Here is a 20,783-nt window from a genome sequence, read left to right as displayed (position 1 = left end):
ACCCTCCTACACTGCTGGTGGGAATGTAAGCTAGTTCAACCATTGTGGAAAGCAATATGGAGGTTCCTCAAAAAACTAAAAATAGAAATACCATTTGACCCCGGAATCCCACTCCTTGGAATATACCCAAAGAATACAAGTTCTCAGATTCAAAAAGACATATGCACCCCTATGTTCATTGCAGCACTTTTTACCGTAGCCAAGATATGGAAGCAACCTAAGTGTCCATCTGTAGATGAATGGATAGAGAAGATGTGGTACATATATACAATGGAATACTATTCAGCCATAAGAAAAAAACAAATCCTACCATTTCCAACATGGATGGAGCTGGAGGACATTATGCTCAGTGAAATAAGCCAGGCACAGAAAGACAAACGCCAAATGATTTCCCTCATTTGTGGAGTATAATAATGAAGCAAAACTGAATGAACAAAATGGCAGCAGACTCAGAAATGCCAAGAATGAACTAGTGGTTACCAAAGGGGAGGGGTGTGGGAGGGCAGGTGAGGAGGGAGGGAAAAGGGGATTGAGGGGTATTATGTTTAGCACACATGGTGTGGGGGATCACAGGGAGAACAGTGTAGCACAGAGAAGGCACATAGTGGATCTGTGGCATCTTACTATACTGATGGACAGTGACTACATTGGGGTATGGGTGGGGACTTGATAATATGGGTAAATGTAGTAACCAACTTGTTTTTTCATGTGAAACCTTCATAAGAGTGTATATCAATCATACATTAATAAAAAATTTTTAAAAAAGAAAAAGAAACTAACTTCTATCTTGCTTGACCTCTTTCTTGCCCTACTGCTTTCTCACTCTGATAAAGCAAGCTGCAAAACTGTGAAATCTTGTATGGAGAGACCAAATGTGGCAAAGAACCAAAAGAGTTCTCTTATGTGATAGCTGAGTAACTGAAGTTAGTAAGGAACTAAATTCTGCCAGCCACCACATGAGTGCGCTTGGAAGTCAAGACACGAGACCATTGTTCTGGCGAACACCATAACTGCAGCATTGCGACAAACCCAAAGCAGAAAGGCCATCTAAATCATACCCAAAACTCTTGACCCACAGAATCTGTGAGATAATGGGCTTTGTTTAAGCCATTGTGTTTTGAGTTGTTACACAACAGATTAATAAAATGATCAAACAGAATTTATCCATGGAATGCAAATATTCATAATCAATAAATTAATTCACTATCTATCAAAAAAAAAGAAAAACTGGATGGCCATTTCAATAGAATCAGAAAAAGCATTTGACAATAGCCAACAATGCTTTCTGATTAAAGCTCCCAGGAAGTTTCCTTCCAAATAAGGAATAAATGGGGCATTTTATCATCCATTTTTTTGTAGTTAAAGGCTATCTATGAAAAAAAAAAAGTAAGGCTAACATGCTTAACAGTGAATGACCACTTTCCCCTAATATGAGGAACAGCAAAAGAAATGTCTCATCTCATTACTTCTATTCAACACTGGATTAGTGAGTCTAGCCAGTGCAGTAAGGCAAGAAATAAAAGGTATCTATTTGGAAAGAAAGTCAAGATGCATTTTATATGTAGATACACGATTATCTATATAGAAAAGCCAATGAAATCAACAAAAAAAGGTAACAAGATGAGTTTAGCATGATTGCAAGATCTAAGACCCACACCCCAAAATAAACTGTATTTCTACACTAGCAATAAACAATCAAGATTTTAAATATTTTTAAATTATTAAACAGATTAAACACATACAACAGACATCAAAAAGTATGAAATGCTTGTGGTTAAATATGACAAAAAGATATATAAGACCCATACTATGAAAATTATGAGATGTTAGGAGAAATTTAAACTAAATATGTCAAGGTAACCACAACATAACTGCTGCTCACTCCCCGGTGAGGGGAACTGGTTTAACTGCATCTTGCCATAATGGCTGCTGCTTGTTCAAGAAGTGCTGGACCCTTAGCCCTGGGTTCTTCTCCTATAATGTAACCCACTGAATATACTGGTGTTATCTGCCCCTCCACAGCTCTCTGGGCACTGAGGCTCAGGAAACCAGTGCAAATAGTGCAAATACGCTGACACTCTGGCTACTGTTTTCAGTAAAAATGAGGGGTCAACAAAATAAGACAACACCCAAATCCAGTCATGCCCATTCATATATGAATGAAAGCAGTCTACAGCTGCTTTCCCTACTGCAAAAAAGTTGAGTACAAAAAAACCATATGACCCGCAAAACCAAAAATATTTAAACATATGGCACATTACAGAAAAAGTTTACTAACCAACCCCTGCTATAAGTAAGAGATGACATGATAAGTGAGTGGCTTGGATTATGGAGTAATTTTAAAAAGAAAAGATTAATATGGTAACTGAATCAGAAGGTGTTCCAGAAAGCATAATGAGCACAATGGCTTCTAATTCTCCCTATCATAAACATGCCCACACATCCTTTGAACTTAGGGCACAGTGGTATATAATGAACATAAAATGTAAATGGAGATAGCATATTAATATCCCCTCTTCCAAATACACTTACATGTTCGTGAACTGACTACTTTCTACTAAAGAAATTCTTACCTGATCTGTTCAGTCTGTACAATCCCTTCTTTGTGACCCTCCAAGCGAGCAGCCAATCTCTCTTTATCAAGGCGCACACACTCTTCATCCTGAAAATCATCACGTTAGTGAATATTTTAAATTTTTATTTAACTTCTACAACAAAAAACACTGCACATAACTTCTCCTTCCTTAAGCCCCCACCCATAAAGTTCCAGGCACCACAGGCCTTAAGTCAACTTTACCATTACTTTTAGTTACATAAAGACAATAGTAATAAATACATGTTGGATCATGTAAGAGTAGAACTAAAAACTTACCAAAAACCTTCAGTAACTTTTTTGTATGACTGTTTTCCCCCATAATATGCCATAGCTACCTTTATTCCAAAAGATATCACACAATAAATAATTTCTCTTCATGAGGACTTTTAACTCAATTTTTTGGAAAACCTTCACCTCAAGTCAAAAATTTCATTTTATATCTAGGTTTTTTTCATCTGTTGCCTCAGTTCCTGAATCTATCAGCACAGATCAAAACACCAGAAATGAAACTTCAATGGTTTTCAAAGCATGTTTCTCAGAACTTCAGGAGTTTCCTACAAAGAATTCAACCATGCCAGTGCAGCTTACCTAATCTGCTTAGAATTTCACTGACTATTCAGTGTTTATGGTTACTGGAATATGAAATTATATAAAAAGCCATCAGTATATTGGAGAAATCTAAAAAGATGTGCTGTAATATTCATCTATCATGTAAAACTCATAAAACATATTGCTGACATGAATGTAAGGTAATATTATTTAAACAAATGCACTAAACGTTTGCCATCTGTAATAAAGGTATGATCAAGTTCCTTAGGAGAATGTTGATTTTAAAGACAACTGTAGCCTAAACTTTAATCAGAAAAGAATCCCCGGAAAGTGCCTTGTAGGTTCTCATATCTATGTACTGAACTGAAAAATATTTATGTAATATAGCTGCTTATGAAACTCACTTTACATCGACAAATCCTCTGAAAACAATTTTATTATGCGATTTCCTCCTGGTTTTTCAAGTTACTAGAATAATAGCAAACTGGCATTTCCGACATGTTCAATTTTTTTAAACAATTGCACTATGAGTTCCAGGTCTTTCCAAATAAATGGTATGCCATAATTCACTCATTTTGTTCATCATGGGTCACAACCTCATTTTATACAAAGAGACCAGGAGGAAATTTCAGTTTTACTGCTATAAAATCTGTGCACAGTATAATAGTTAGAAGCCCGACTGCCTGGGCTCTAATCTTGGTTCTATGAACTTCAACAAGTCACTCATTCTCTCTGAGCTAGTGTGCTCACAGATGACATGCATGATACTGCCAACTTGAGGAGGTTGTGGTAAGGATTACATGAGATAATATAAAGTATATAGAATATCGTTTAGCAGAGTAATAACAATAAGTCAATTATCATTATCATCATTACCTAAAAAAATCAGGCCCATGTTGCAGAGTATGCTTGACTAAAATTTAGCAGTGAATTTTGCCAATGATTCTATTGTATTACTTATAAAGCAACCCTGTTCCTTTAACAGTTACCTTTCTTATCCTTGATTGTGGATGCTTTGCTGTTTATATAGCAGACAAAGGGTACAATTATTTGGCTTTTATACAAGTGTGAAATGAAGATTTATGGTTTCTAGCCATGTTAACAACTACTAATGACTCACAAGTGCTTCTCCTGTATTGTTAACTGATATATAACCAGGTTAGTCATGTCTCAGATTTTAACTGTGCCTCTAATGCATAATCCTCCATTTTCAGGGGGATCTAGGGCTTGTTTCAAGTTTAAATCGTTTTATAATTACAAAATTAGAATTCCTACAGTTTAACTACCTTATGCAGTACATAGCTGCATCAACAAATTTTCTTCCTCAAAGTAACTTCTTATGTGGCTTCCATTTCAAACTACACTCCAAAGACCAAATCTCATCCATCATGTTTTGGAAAATTTTGTGGAATTCTGCCAAAATTTTATGGGAATAGAGTCTTGCCTATTCATTTATGTATTGTGTATGCCTATCTTCACACTACAGTAATGGCTGGAGTAGTTAGAGACTAAATGGCCCAGAAAGGCTAAACCATTTACTATCTGGCCTTTCACAGAAAAAGTTTTCTAACCTGATTCACCAATAGGGCCTGATCAAAGTTTCTTTATGGCAAAAAAAGAAAGTGACTCATCCACCACATAGCTTGTACATGAGAGATGGCTCAAGCTACTTATTAATAACTGTTCATTCTACTATAACAATTTTCCTGGAATAAAAGCTTCTAGGACTATGAACAAAGAATTCTTATTGCTATAAAAGAATTCTTACTGCTACACAATCTCAATTTCTGTAACAATATGTATCACCTTTAAAATAAAGTTCCATTACCTCAATTCGTGGCTTCTTGGCTTCTGCCAAAACTTCATCTGCAGCTCGTTTGACTGTAAGAAAAAAAGAAGTAAATAAACATACAGTTTTTGGATAGGCTGACAGTTCAATATAAACATGCAACAAAACATACCTTGAGTAGATCGCTGAAGTCCTATTTCTAGAGGGGCACTTCTGTCTATACTTGCTGATGTGGCTGAAGATTTAAAAATATTTATGTGAGAAGATCAATATTTGAACACTGGATATTATCAGATGTGAGATGCTCAAGATTTGTTATATTTCTTACTTTATATACACTGATTTCCCTAGGAAAAAAATAAATTTTAAAGCATGTTTTTGTGAAAGCACTTTATATAAAAGAATAATCTGTAGTAGAAAGTCTGTAAGAGGACAATTTATTTTTAACAATGTATCTTACAAAATATTGCAATTATCTGACTGAAATCAACTGATCACTTCGAAGAACACACTGATATCACAACATATGCACCTAAAAGGGCACCTCAACATAAATACATACATGTGTGTACATACAGGAAAAGTTTTTCTAAAAGTTAGCATTCACTTTTAAAATGCAACTTTTAGTTATTCACAATTGGCAAAATAATTAATTTTTGAATGGCTCAAAATAATGAAACTGTAACAAAGGAGTGTACCTGTCTCCATCCACCTAGTTTTTGCTACTCTATGTAACTACTGTTAGTCTCTTGTGTATCTTTCTAGTTTCTTTCTGTAGGTTCAAGAAATACAAAATTACGTTTTTATTTTTCCTTTTTACATAAAAAATATCATTCTATACACAAGTTCTGAACCTTCCTTTCTAACTTCTCACATTATCTCCAACATCCTCCATATCAATATGTAGAACATTTTTTAAGTCTTTTATTTATAGCTACATAGTATTCCATTGCATGGACTAACTAGTTCCCTACCAATGAGCAGTTCAACTCTTTACAGTCTTTTGCCACTACAAACAATGGCACAATAAATAATATTATTGCTTCATACATTTCCAAATATTACCTCAAGGATAAAGTCCCAGACGTATAATTTCTGTACTGAATTTATAATGACATATTACTGCCAAATTTCCTCAGTGGTGGTTGTATCAATTGCAACCAACCAACACTTATTAGAATATTTGCTTCCTTATAGCCTCACAAGAATATATTATCCAACTTCTAGATCTTTATCAGGTGTAAAAAAAAAAAAGTGCTATCTCTGTATAGTTTGGATTTGCAATTCTATTATCAATGAAATTAAACATTTTTCGCATGATTTTATCACCTTTTCTATGAATTGTATGACCATACCCATAGAGCTGGTTGATGGTCTCTCACATATTTATTTCTAGGACCACTTCATATTATTAGTGACACTGGCACTTTTACTGTGATGACTTGAAACATCTTTTCCTAGTTTGTCATGTCTTTTTTTTTTATATAATGCAGAATTGTTTTTAATTTTTACCAACCTATTAATTGAATAATACCACCTTTCCCCCTACCTGGACTTCTGTGAACAAAAGACGACTAGTAAAAGATGAGGTCACAGAGATTTAGGAAGAAGCAAGAATCACATAAAAGTCATAATCAGGAGTTAGGAGTTTTATTCTCAGTGTGAGGGGAAGCCATAGGATAGCCTTCAGCCAGTACATAACACAATCATACTTACTAGTCACTCTAACTAGTAGGCAGAGACTACACTAGAAATAAAGAGTGGAGACCTGTGAGAGGGCCTAAAGTCACAAGGGCAATAGTGTAAAGAGAAAAGATGGAACAAGGTAAGAGTAGAATGTTAAGAAGTTGTCATGTTTTCAAAGGTAAAGAAAAGGACTTTTCTTTCATTAGTTTGTTTTCTTTTATAGATCCTCTGCAATCTGTGCTGATTAGGTTTGTCTCTCTATTGTCAAACAGATGTCAGTGAAGCCCAGGATTTTTGGCCTAAGCAATTACACAAATGGAATACCATTTATTGAGACAGGAGCAGTGGGAGAACAACTTGCTGTTTTAGCCTTGTTTTTGGGGAGAAGGGAAGAAGAGACTGGCACTCTATTTTGGTTATGTTAAAATTTCAGGTGCCTATCCCAAGGGAAGATGTTGACAGTGAATTTATAAATCTGGAGCTTAGGGAATAGGTCAGTGTTGTAGATAAAGAAATAAGCAAAAAAATGAGAGATGGGCAATGAATAGAAAGAGAATCAAGTGTCTGTTGCCCAAGTGCCAAGTGAAGAAAGGGTATCCAAAACGGAGACATGAACACTATCAAATGCTGTTGAGAGGTCAAGTAAGATGTGGTAAGACAGATCAAAAGACTTGGCAATACTTAAGTCAGTGTTGACCTTCTAAGAGTGATTTTAGTGGAATGGTGAAGAAGAAAGCCCTACTGGAATGGATTCAAGAGAGCCAGATGTAAAGAAGAGGAAACAGTAATATCACACATCTCTTGCAAAGAGTTTTGCAACAAAATGACAAATGGAGCAGCAGATAGTAGGAATGCGGGGTCAAAAAAAACTTTTTAATGAGATATCTTACTGTACCTATTCTAAAGGGAATGATGCAGAAGGAGAAAACAGATGACATGAGAAGGAACAATTTACAAAGGTAAAGTCTCTGAGAGTGTGAAAGGAGGTGGAATCCATATACAAGGAAGGTGACACTGGCCTTAGGACCAAAGACAGTGCTTTCACTAAAGAGGAAAGGATAGCATATGAACGGCAGGCAGGTTAACTTTGTAGTGGGTATACAGATTCTCTTCTCACTGCTTCTTATTTTATTGGGAAAAAAAGAAACAATTTCTATTTAAGAGTGAGAGCAATTTTTAAAATTACTCACATGCTTCACCATTGAGATATCCAAGTAGATCTTTTCGGTCAGGTCTTCTAACCACAGGAATATTTTCAGTCTGAAGCCAAAATTTTAAATTAGGTATCAAATCAGTAACAATTATATGAAACTTCATAAAGATAAACATCATATAATATCTGAATTTTACTACAACATATCTTGATAACACTTTAGAATCTTATTTTTAGAAAATGACTAGACTAAAAGAACCTAATATTTTAAAGCATGTTAGTTTTTAGTAACTTTGTTCTTAAAATTTGATTAAGACATATAAAAGATAATCATTAGAAATTAAACAATGAACCTATCTCTATTCAAAACATCAATTTCTATCTTTTTTTGTTCCCTTGGCTAATTCTAAATATTTATTTTTTAATTTTATTCATGATGGTTTATGTATCTGGGGCAAGCACATTTTTCAGTCCCCTTGCTTGCTCATTTTATGTAATGTTTCCATAGTGTTTTCATTTCTCACATTTCATAATTAACAATTGGTATGTGTTTTTTAGGCATGGAAAAAATTTAAGATTATACAGGAAAATATTAATTGCAATTGTTTACTTTCTACATTCACATTTCCTTTTATTCCTGAGTATGCATAAATTCTGTAAGCAGGAAAAATTTTTTAAATAAACTCTGGAAAATTATTTATTTTGGTTACTTTTCCTTTAATCTCCTATATCAGCAACTTATAAAAATGAGAACAAAATAAACGACTGCATATTTTAGGCACCCATCTCATCTTTGGGCCATGAATTCAGTAAATCATGAAGTTACCATAATTTCCACATCATTTTTACAATGTAAACAAATAACAGAGCATAGGAAAAACTAACAGCTGTAAGATTATATAGTTAAAATCTTTTTGTCACTTTATGTAAGTAACAAGAACCCTTAATATCTTCGGCTAATTATCTTATACTGAGTACCAAATACATTTCACTGCAGCAAACATTGTGCACACACTCCTGCATGACAGAGATGAATTGTATTTACACTTAAAATTAATCATATTTGTAAAAGGGTAGGCTCAATTTTAATTTCTGCTTACAAGTATTTAAGAGTACACAATTTTTTTGTGTGCTTCTTTTTAAAAACTGCTCTACATGAAATATCATAAATAGTTACAAGATTTGAATTAACTTTCTTTAAATTACTGTTTCCAAGTCTGGTAATATACTTACTTCAACATTTGGTCATTAATGAATTATATGCACATCACGGCCAACTGAAAAAGGTATGTATACTCACACTAAAAATAAAATAGGAGCTATGGGTCAGAAAAATTTATTTCAGAAACGGTCTCCACACAAGAAAACAAGTAACACGAAGGTGTTAGAAGGAAACAAAATTTTTAGAACCCCCGAATTTAAGTATTCTGCCCTTTCAATTTATCAGATATTTGAGAAAAACAAAAAGTTAAAATCTTCCGTGACCAAGAGCCCTAAGGTTCACAGTAACAATTACAGCCATCAGTTCTGTGGTACAGCCATCCCCTAAGAACATAATCTCTAAATAGTTTTAAACCAGGTATCTGGATCATCTTTATCATCCCAGAATGAAAGGATATATATAACAAAACATTCTAATTGCTGCCTAATTCAGTTTTTAAAGATCTGAGTTAATACAGCTTTATAGAGAGAGATACTGCTATTTTTATCCCATTATTTCCTAAGTCCCAAAGAGTTTCACCCTACATATTATTTTTTCAGTATGTATTTGACACTATGTATGTGCTCCTTGATCAGAAAAGCAATGTTCAAACACTCAGATCCAGAAAGCAGGCAAAATTACAAACATCAATTTATCAATAAAGCATGAAAAAAGTTTATTAAGTTGTTTAAAATTAATTTTAGTAAGTCTGTTAATCTGATTCTTTTTCATGCCAAAAAAAGTATTCAAAATTAAACTAGAGAACTCCTAAATAAATACGAATATTTTCATACAAAAAAAAGAAAAAAAGAAAAAAAACCTGACGCTGTGGCTGATGCCAGACAGTCCATTGATATGGGCAAGAACTCATAAATAAATATGAATATTTTCACCTACACACACAAAAAAAATTAGAGTTCTGAATATCAGGGTCCTTCCACAAGCTCATAATTTTAAAACATCCCTATAAATGTCTTTAAAACTTCTGTTTTAAACATTACCCACATTTTACATGAAAAAGTCACAGATTTAAAAATCTGCTTAAGTCAGTGATTTAATTTTGACCCTCCGGAGACTTTCACAGACAAATCTTACCATCTTTTGATCTGAAACTCATCAAAGTAGTTATCCATGGCAAATGATACCTATCATCAGTTAAATCAAATAAGTTTTAAAATGAATTCTACTTACAGCTGCACGTCGGACATAAACAGGATGAGAAAGGTGGACATTATTAAGTAGAAATAAGATAGAATCCAATGTATAGTACTCTCTGGGTTGGCCTTCCTTTCCAGTCCTGAAATAATCAAGGCAAGATTTTATTTGCAATTTTAATTGAACTCTTCGGGCTTAATTTTATGAACTAATCTACTCTACCACTTTGCTTTCCAACAGTGAATTTAACATGGTAACAAAAACACATTTATGAGATCTAATAAATGGAATGTCATTAAAACAAAAGTAACACAAAAGAAGCAATGACAAAAAGCAAAAAGGAGAGCACACTACATTCATATCTGAAGTACTATACTTTTTAGAATTTGGCCCAAATTGTGTTCCGAGGTTTGACAATAAAGAGACAAACCTAATCAGCACAGATTGCAGAGGATCTATAAAAGAAAACAAACTGATCAGAAGAAGCACAACTATTGCTATTGCTAATCTTACAAGAAATTTATCCCATGTCTCCTCAGTAAGATAATGCTGCACAACATGCTTAACAACATTGTACAGTAAACACAATGACTTTCAGAGAGGTAGTTTTAATGACATTCCTCAAATTAAGCCAAAAATGATGTAAAACCAGGAAGACTACCACCTGTGAGAAAAAACAATGTAGTGTAGGGGAGCAAGCTCTCTAATGTAAACACACAATACTACTTGCTCAAGAAATGTTAATATTCTAATCTCACCCTTCCTACTACACTCTACCCATCTAGAAGTGGCAGTTACTTCCATCCATCTGAATACTGCCCAGTATAATCAGCCCCAAATCTACTTTTCTAGCCTATTTCTACTTTTCTCTAAATCGATATATATCACTATATATAGAAACCACACATCACTATCAATTATTGTACTATGAAATCTAATATATGGGTAACAACATTTTTTTTTATGATATAGAAAAGCAAAATAATAGCCCTGCATGCAATAAAAGTATTGCTTAATGTTATGAATGTGAGTATATTTACATGTGCACAGAGATTAATAGTAAATAAAAATATTTTTGTGTGATTCACTGTTGTTGAAGTTTTAAATCTACTCTCCTAAGCATTCTTCACTACTGGCTTCACTGAGTTGCTGTCACAACATTTCCTTTCCAGGTCTCATGCCTTTAGGCATACAGCTAGCTCCCCGGCTCTGGAAGACCTAACCCACCATTTCATCCTCAGAATTTCTACCCATGTTTTAAAGCTTATTCATTTATCTAAGAAAAAATTTGCGACATGCCAAACATACATTTATAAAACCTTTCCTAACAGGCCAAATAGAAATGACTGCTCTGTTCCTAAGAGCAAGGTGCAATTCTTAAATTAATCTGCTTCATCGCCTCTATTCTGATTAAGTTAACCTCCTCTGAGGCAGGAACCAGGGTTCTAAGAATACTTCCATTTCTCAGACTGACCGCCCCACACCCTTGAGTACTCCTTTACCATATTTAAAGGAAGATGGATCAGTTAAAACGCCAATTAAATTTAATTCTCTCTGCAAATTCTTTTTAAAGGATAAAGTACAGGAAACTCAAAATGGTGTCAATGCATTAAAATTTTCACAAAGCTAATTAAATCATAAGCCCTAGATACCAAAAACTAAAAATCAGCCAACTAAATTTCCCCTCGTTTTTCATAAATCCCACTGTTCCCAATCAAAATGAGTATAGAAGTTCTAGTCCAAGGTTCTAGCTGCCCGAATGGGTACACCGTAGAACGGCGTCAGTGACGAGGCCGCAAACGATTATCGGACCTGATTCTGTTCTCCTTAACGACTTAAACTCAGAAAACCCCGCGTGGGTCAACAAGTTCCAAAGCATTTCCCTTTAAAACACATTTCCTAAATAGCACACGCCCACCGATTTCAGGTCTGTAAAGCTCACTGCATTCGCCAGTAACTTTCTCCCTGAGAAACTCCAGCCTTCACCTCTCGGACCGATTCTGACTCTTCCAAAGCGGCCAGGTATCTTTCCCGTCCTAATTCATACAGTCGATTCCTCGAGGGAACGACGGGAGGAGGAGCGGCCCAGGGGCTCCGGGGGCCGGCCGGGACAGGCCGCGGCCGCACGGAGCGAAGGACAAAAAGCGACGCCCAGGGCCGGCGGCTGCCGCTCAGACGCCCGCACGCCCCTCGGCGCCGGGCAGGGGGAGGCGAGCCGGGCGGCCGGCAGCGCCCACGGCGCCCCGGCCTTCGGCTCCAGGACCCCTCACCGAGGGAACAAGCTCACGCGGAGCTCCGCCCCTCCCTCCGCACCCAGCAGCGCGGCTTCGCTCCTGGAGAAAACTTTCGCCCGGAGCGCCGTCCCCCAGCCCGCGGGAAGCGGGGGAGGGGCCTGCGAGGGGCGCCCGGGCCCAGCTCGTTCCGCCGCCCGGCCTCGGCTGCCCGCACTCACCCCCACACTACATAGTTGGTCTTCACGTTCTTGGGCCAGGAGAACTCGCCGAAGATCACTTCATCCCCCTTCACCACGATCTCCTTCTTCTGGATGTTGTACTGTCGCAGGACGCTGAGAACGTCCGCCATCTTCGCGCCCCTTGCCGCCGCCTGCCCCGGGCGCCGCCGCCGCCGCGCCCACCCCCTTCGTCCCCGGTCTCCTCGCCGTCGCCGCCGTCGCCGCCGCCGCTGCCGCCGCGGCCGCCACCACCGCCAGCCCGGAGCAGACGCACCAGCGGCCGCGCTCCTAAGACAGCAGCAGGGTAGCAGTCGCCCGGGCCGCCGAGGACCCCGCGCTGGGAGGCGAGGCCCCGCTGCCGGGCTGCCCACGGAGAACGCCTGAGCGCTCGTCGTCAACGCTGAGCGGCTGCCGCCAGGGGGAGCCAACATCGATCAGGAGAACGCCTTTCTCAGCCTCCCACTCGGGTGCGAACTCCCGGCGCGAAGTTCGGAGCGCAGAGACGCCGCGCCCGCGTACGGCGTGCGCGCGCAAATAACGCACTTCAAACCCCCGCGGCGCGCTCGCGGCGGGCAGTACGTGCGCGCGCACCTGGCCGGGAGGCTCACGTCATATCTCCTTCCAGCCTCAGCGCGCGTCGGGGCTGCTCTGGTGCCTGTCTTCCGGCCGGAGAGCCTGGGGTCCCTCCTGCGAGAAGGAGCTTGGCGAACGGTTTGCAGAGTGCCGAGGTTACGTCCCGTCCAGCTTGGACCCAGGTCTAGCCAATGACCTCTGGGTCTTGGGAATGCGATTGAGCACCTATAGACGGGTGAGGGTCTGGGATTTACGGGGGAGGGGGCGGTCCTTTGGGGGTTGTGTTTTGTTTAGTATATTCTTACAGCGGAAAATACCGAGTTCCAGGGGATATCAGTCCCCGGACACCGATGTTTATTAGCTACTGTTTTACCTGGATCAAGTTGCATACCTTCTCACGCCATCAGTTGGTTAATGAAGAAAGTTGAGTTGGAATGAGAAAAGATGAAATCGTCTAGCAAACCAGCAAAATTGCTGGTTGGATCTCCTCCGCTCAATTAATTAGATGATGACTTTTCCATACTGGCGCCTTCTGCCTGCAAACCGTAAAGGGGTGCATTTAAATGTCTGTGTCCCAAGATGCTAATGGGGAAGTTAGAGAGCACAAACTTCAAAATCTCCAAATTAGAACATTTCCATATTGCTTTTATTTTCTTTTTTTTTTTAATTGGCCCTCGGAAGGCTCAAGGGTGGCCTTTCCATGCTGGAAACAATGAAATAAATTCAGTATCTTGGGCCTGTATACATTAAACCAAACATATCCCGTGAGGCCAGTAATGTTTATTCCTTTTACTAAAGCAGAAAGAATAAAAAAAAAACCTCATGATTGACATAACCAAATTCCTTGCCCTGCTTTGAAAGGAGTCGATTTTTGTTATGTGTACTACAGTGAGAGAGAACTGTGAGGTACATCCATACTACCTATAGCCATTTTATAACTGAATTTGAAAAATTTTGTCTTTTCTGCAAATGTTCCCAACCCTATGGTATTTTTCTAGACCTCACCCCAAAAGCACACACTGTAAAGAACTTACTCCTTTATTATATAATCCGCCGTACACAGTCTGCTCTACCTGGGCTTAGAGCATTCAGTATTACTTGGCTGCCCTTACTAATGTATTGGCCTGCTCAATCCCCTAGGAAAACCAAAGAACAGTAGACCTGTGTCATCATATTCTAGTGTCTAGCACATTACTTGTCACATTATTGGCTCCTAGAAAATGTTAATGAAAGGATAGATGAGTTCAATGAAGTCAAGGTTTTATGATAGGAGAGTGAACTGTGGTTCCCTCAAATAATATTTAATTTTATTTCTTGGTCCATTCAGGCTGCTCTAAGAGAATACCATAGACGGGGTAGCTTATAAACAAAAGAAATTTATTTCTCATAGTTCTGGAGTCTAGAAAGTCCAAGATCAAGATACCAGAAGATGCACTGTCTGGTGAGAGTGAGCTTCCTGGTTTATGGACTTTGGTCTTCACACTGCATCCTCGCATGGTGGAAAGAGAAAAGGAGTTCTCGGGGGTCTTTTTTTATAAGGTCCTAATCACCTCTGAAGCATCATTCCTCACCACTTTGGGGTTAGGATCTCAGCATATGAAGGTGTGGGTCACACAAACAGTCTACAGCAATGACCATAGAGTCTCTCTTTGGGAATAAATTATGATTATGAGGGTAATGATTCCTAAACTAAATATATTAATATATGTCATTAGTAATTTGTTGCTTATGACAGTTAAAGGGCTGAAATTTGTAGATCATTGTTTTTTTATTTATATCCCCGACAATTACCCCCACTAAGTTGGTTAAATAAGATTAGTATCAAAACACAGTAAGAGGCAAAATCAGCAGTAGAAGCGAAAAAAAAGAAAATAACAAAAAAGTTGGAAGGTTAGTCTTGTTTCTTTGTCTTGGGTAAAAGCTGTCCATTTCTCTAGTCGTCATCTCCTCAAGAATTTGAATTCTCTGATCAAATCTCCTGATTGAATGTCTAGCAATCAGGACAAAGTGGTACATCTTTTTAGTTGGAAACCATGGATTCAAGATCATTCATTACCTTAGAGTTTTACCACTGTGCTCTTTGTTTAACAGTACCTTATAAAATCCTTTCCAAAAATGTGCAAGGGCAATTATATTCTGATGTCTTTTTCAGATGAATAAATCTCCAGGTTTTAGATCAGAAGGGTCTGTTTAAGTAGGTATTTTGGAAATGCAGCTTGAACCTGGTAGTGATAATCCTGGAGGCATTGTAAATCGTAGTATTTATTCACTTACTCAGTAATGGATAGAATCTAGGGCTCGAAGTAATTTTTTCAAATGCAGGTAAGGAGGGGGTCTAGTTGTTTACTCATGAGGAGATATCTGTGGGTCCCAGAGTGGGTAAATCTTCCTGCCATCAAGGCCAGTGGCAATACTGAAGGTCATGAAAGTTCAGTTTTCTGAGAGCTTTGCTAATTTTAGTTTTAGGATTCTATTCTTTTTAGTTTTCCTAAAGTTTGTGGAAAATAAAGATGGGGAGCTGTATCTCCCCAGCAAGGAAAAGCCTCTGCTCATCCTGAGACTAAAGAAACAACAATCTGAACATATTCATAGCTTACTGCTAGAGGAATTTGTGTGAATCTATTTGGCAGTGTTCAGCCGGGCCTCAAGGCTTTGGCTTCTGTCTATTTCCTGGGTTATGTCCTTGGCTAAGAGGATGCACATTGGAAACTTCCTCAGCAATAACCTTACAATTACCCAACTAATGTTGGTTCCATATCACTGTCAGTTTGTCTCTGCTATTGTATTAATACCATGAAGCATTCTGGATAAAATGTACTTTTATAATAGCTCTGTTCTTAGATAATAGCAATGCATCTACATGTTTTTAATTTGTTGTCCATTTTATAGAGGTTTCTGTGGGGGTCAGGGATTTTCTTTGTTTTCAAAGCATTCCAAGGTCATAGACTACCCAACAGTGTGTGTGTGTGTGTGTGTGTGTGTGTATGCATGCTTTTGGAATACACATGTGCATATGTACATATAAATATATATTTTTAATACATATGCACACATGCATACTCTTACTTTGACCAGCTGCTGGGCTCAGGTAAGAGAAATCAGGTATTTGCACTGATTTAGTTCTGGGAGAGTCTTATATTTCAAGGGCAAATTTGAGTATGTGATAACATAGTCCTCTTGGCAATTATTAATTATTCTTTTCATGTGTGAACTATCAACAAACAAAATTAAATCAGACACATTCAAGAGAGTTTGAGAGGGGTGTGTGTGTATTATGGATAGTTTCCTAACAGATGTAAGCAATGATGGCATTCCCCTTCTTTTGGTAAGGGAGAGACGGTGACTGGGTCTAGTGGTATAGTAATGGATAATTGCATATAAGAACACAGTATTTTATAGGAGGTTAGGCAGCTAGCTCAGAAGTGTTGAGTGGTTTTTGTCAATAAAAATGTTTGCCTGGCTTGAAGAACAATTAAGTTTAATGGAAACCCTAGAATAATCAACTGAAGCTTTCATATGCCTTACTACTATTTGTTACAGCTCTTGGACAAGATGGGTGCATTACTGGATCTAAGGAAAGACTGAAGTAAGTAATAAACCTCTGAAGAATGAATACCCCTAGTTCTTGTTCAGACATTTCATGAACAAAAACAAAATAGGATTTTTTAATCGAAGATCCTGGAAATAAAATTTTTCATAGGCTTCTTTTAACTTAAAAAGCATAGTTCTTGAAGACTTTTTATTAACACTTTATTTATAATTAGCCTATGATAAATCTTGCTTTGCATTGTCAGTTTTCCCCTAAATTTTGTTAACATTTCTCATAATAATTTTTTTTAATCTGGCGAATTCTAGGAAAACTTAATTATGTTTACTGTCCTTTCATATTTAGGGTAAAGGAGCAATTCTTTTTGTTTCCTAATGGACGTTTTGGGAGATCTGATGAGAGGTTAGGCATTATTCTGAATCTAGGGCCTAAATTGAGAAAAAGCAAAACTGAGAATAGTTGTTAGAGTAAACTATGGTTTTAAGTATCTAAAGACAAATATTTATAGGCAACATTGTAAAATCATAGCAATAGACAACAATGGTATTAGGACTAAAGTTTTTCAAAAATAAGGATGGATAATTTCCAAATGATTAAAAAATATGTCACAAAGCACTGATAATTAACAAATATTTTGGTGACAAAAAAGAATTTCTCCTAATTTGGGCACAGAATAGCTGAATCCTTTTATGGAAAAAAAGAACCAAATTCTCATTTTATTCTTTTTGTACCTTATTCACATAATATGGGCAATACAAGATTCATAAATACATCTTTGTATGTATATTTGTGTATATGTATATTTAGGCATAAATGGAATATATAAATATACAAATGTATTTAAAGTTTTTAACTATAATCTTAACATACACATATTAAATATACAATGTATATATCATATTAAATTTAACATCTTGATAAATAGTAATAACTCAATAAACAGAAAATCCTATGTATTGTCTACCATATAGTCTTATATTTCTGTGTAATTATTGTCATATAATGTAATCAACCAGTCATATTAATTACCCTGTTTAACCAAAGTAACCATCATCTTTTTCTCTAAACAATAGAGAATATCAGAGGACAGAAAACTAATAATTGCTTAGCTATTTTTGATCCATGAATATGCATTTTCTATCACTTTAACCATTTTGAGGTAGTAAAAATAAGCACATTTATATATTTACTATCACACAGAGACAATTGCTTATTTTGTATTGCCACCTAAGAAATAAGAGTCAAAGAAAATTATGTTTAGTAACCAATCTTTTTTTGTCTGCTTTTTAGTTAGAAATTGTCCAGACATGAAAAGATTAGTTATTAGTTAACTTAATCATTTGTCTAAAGTCTTCAAGTTAGTTAAGGATCTGGAATTTATAATTTTAGTTAACACATTAAATAATTTTTGCAGCACTGTAAAAATTCCATATAATTTACCCTTTGAAAAAGACATTTCATTAGTTGAATACAATTATATATTTAACTTATGTATGTATATATATGTACACCCACATACATTTATGTAATTTTGGTCATGTTGTATAAACCATAGTTTATTTAACTCAAAACCAAAATAGTGAAGTTAGGAAGTTTAAATCATGAGAAATTTAACCGTAGTCCTGTATAAAAAAATACATTGTGTTGACATTATTTTTATATGGTAAATTAAAATTTAAAGACTCTGAATCATGCCAAAAGCTCTTCTTTTATTTTGGAACTAACTAAAGCTTTGTCTTTTTATCTTGTTATTGTATAACAGGGTCTATTCAGTAAGTACACTTTACAGGGTTCACAAACCTAAGAATTGGATAACTTTTTTTCTTTTAGGCATCAGATTGTTTATCTGGGCTAGATAGTCCTAGAGTGAGTACATAATAACTGAATACTTTTTCCTGTTTGATTCATCAATTAATCTTTAGGTATTCTAAGAAAGAGGAAAACAGAACAGAATGAGAAGGAGCCAGCTCAGACAAATATGAAATTACCACTGTAAAAGGCTAGTTATGTTTTCTATGCAAAAAAGAGAAGAGAACATTTAGATGTAGAAATACTCATTTTAACATGTACACACACAAGAGTATCATTATAGCTGATTTAAAGATTAACTTGGGCACTTGACAATTTTATCTAACTATACAATTAAAAAGCCAGCTTTTATTAATCTTCAAAATATAAACTTGAAGGAGGGGTGTCTCTTTTCTTAAATAAAAAATTCTCTCTCTTGTACAAAGAAGACAATTTCTCATAAGAGCTTCTTACTTCTTTGTTTTAAGGCATGTCCTAAATGAATCTTGTTTTTCTTAAAAGTAGCCACAGTGTCTAGTGTAATTCCAAATTGTCCCTGGTACAGTTGTGCAAGGTAGAGAATAAGCATACAAGTTAATGTTAATGAGGGAAGCAGGTTTTAGGCATGTAAGTGACAGTTTTCATTAAGAAGACCCTATGGGATAGATGCTGAAAAAGTATTTGACAAAATTCAACATCCATTCATGATAAAAACTCTCAACAAAATGGGTATAGAGGGCAAGTACCTCAACATAATAAAGGCCATATATGACAGACCCACGGCCAACATCATACTTAACAGTGAGAAACTGAAAGCTTTTCACCTAAGATCGGAAACTAGACAGGGATGCCCACTCTCCCTGCTGTTACTCAACATAGTACTGGAGGTCCTAGCCATAGCAATCAGACAAAACAAAGAAATACAAGGCATCCAGACTGGTAAAGAAGAAGACAGACTGTCACTATTTGCAGATGACATGATATTGTACATAAAAAAACCTAAAGACTCCACTCCAAAACTACTAGATCTAATATCTAAATTCAGCAAAGTTGCAGGATACAAAATTAATACACAGAAATCTGTTGCTTTCCTATACAGTAATGATGAACCAGCAGAAAGAGAAATCAGGAAAACAATTCCATTCACAGTTGCATCAAAAAGAATAAAATACCTAGGAATAAACCTAACCAAGGAAGTGAAAGACCTATACTCTGAAAACTACAAGACACTCTTAAGAGAAATTAAAGAAGATACCAATACATGGAAACACATCCTGTGCTCATGGATAGGAAGAATTAATATTGTCAAAATGGTCATCCTACCTAAAGCAATCTACAGATCAATGCAATTCCTATCAAAATACGAACAGCATTCTTCAATGAACTAGAGCAAATCATTCTAAAATTCATATGGAGCCACCAAAGACCCTGAATAGCCAAAGCAATCCTGAGAAGGAACAGTCAAGCTGGGGGGATTATGCTTCCCAACTTCAAACTCTACTACAAAGCCACAGTGATCAAGGCAATTTGGTACTGGCACAAGAACAGAACCATAGACCAATGGAACAGACTAGAGAGCCCTGACATAAACCCAACCATATATGGTTGATTAATATATGATAAAGGAACCATGGACATACAATGGGGAAATGACGGCCTCTTCAACAACTGGTGCTGGCAAAACTAGACAGCTACATGCAAGAGAATGAAACTGGATTATTGTTTAACCCCATAAACAAAAGTAAACTCGAAATGGATCAAAGATCTGAATGTAAGTCATGAAACCATAAAACTCTTAGAAGACAACATAGGCAAAAATCTCCTGAATATAAGCATGAGCAACTTCTTCCTGAACATATCTCCTCTAGCAAGGGAAACAAAAGCAAAAAAATGAACACATGGGACTACATCAAACTAAAAAGTTCATGTACAGCAAAGGACACCATCAATAGAACAAAAGACATCCTACAGTATGGAAGAATATATTCATAAATGACATATCCTATGAAGGGTTGACATCCAAAATATATAAAGAGCTCGCACACCTCAACAAAGAGCAAATAATCCAATTAAGAAATGGGCAGAGGAGCTGAACAGACACTTCTCCAAAGAAGAAATTCAGATGGCCAACAGACACATGAAAAGATGCTCTACATCATTAATCATCAGAGAAATGCAAATTAAAATCACAATGAGATATTACCTGACACCAGTCAGGATGGCCACCAATCAAAAGACAGACAACAACACATGTTGGCAAGGATGTGGATAAAGGGGAACCCTACTACACTGCT

At 36.7% G+C, this 20,783-nt stretch overlaps 2 protein-coding genes across 4 annotated transcripts in view; one reads left to right on the top strand and one right to left on the bottom strand.

Annotated features, from left to right (window-relative positions):
* Positions 1 to 13,143, bottom strand: part of CDC73 (cell division cycle 73) — a 127,248-nt gene extending 114,105 nt beyond the window's left edge. The window contains exons 1-6 of the mRNA XM_036919689.2: positions 12,582 to 13,143; positions 10,166 to 10,271; positions 7,811 to 7,880; positions 5,107 to 5,169; positions 4,974 to 5,026; positions 2,574 to 2,662 (exon numbers count right to left, since the gene is read on the bottom strand). Of these exons, the coding sequence (XP_036775584.2) occupies positions 2,574 to 2,662; positions 4,974 to 5,026; positions 5,107 to 5,169; positions 7,811 to 7,880; positions 10,166 to 10,271; positions 12,582 to 13,012 (812 nt within the window). The 5' untranslated portion in view covers positions 13,013 to 13,143. The remainder of the gene's footprint in view (positions 1 to 2,573; positions 2,663 to 4,973; positions 5,027 to 5,106; positions 5,170 to 7,810; positions 7,881 to 10,165; positions 10,272 to 12,581) is intronic.
* A 95-nt stretch (positions 13,144 to 13,238) lies between these two features.
* The window catches only part of GLRX2 (glutaredoxin 2), a 53,619-nt gene continuing 46,074 nt past the window's right edge, over positions 13,239 to 20,783 (top strand). For 2 of the 3 annotated variants that reach the window (XM_036919683.2, XM_036919679.2), the window contains exons 1-2: positions 13,242 to 13,389; positions 16,695 to 16,740. The gene's annotated coding sequence lies outside the window, so the exon portion shown is untranslated. Of the gene's footprint in view, positions 13,390 to 16,694; positions 16,741 to 20,783 lie in introns of all 3 variants that reach the window. The other variant, XM_036919685.2, reaches the window with a different exon arrangement.

The sequence above is a fragment of the Manis pentadactyla genome, chromosome 19, assembly GCF_030020395.1.
Source record: "Manis pentadactyla isolate mManPen7 chromosome 19, mManPen7.hap1, whole genome shotgun sequence".
In the NCBI taxonomy this organism is placed as follows: domain Eukaryota; kingdom Metazoa; phylum Chordata; class Mammalia; order Pholidota; family Manidae; genus Manis; species Manis pentadactyla.
The sequence above is the reverse complement of the archived record's forward strand: the minus strand, read 5'-3'. Positions and strand labels throughout refer to the sequence as shown.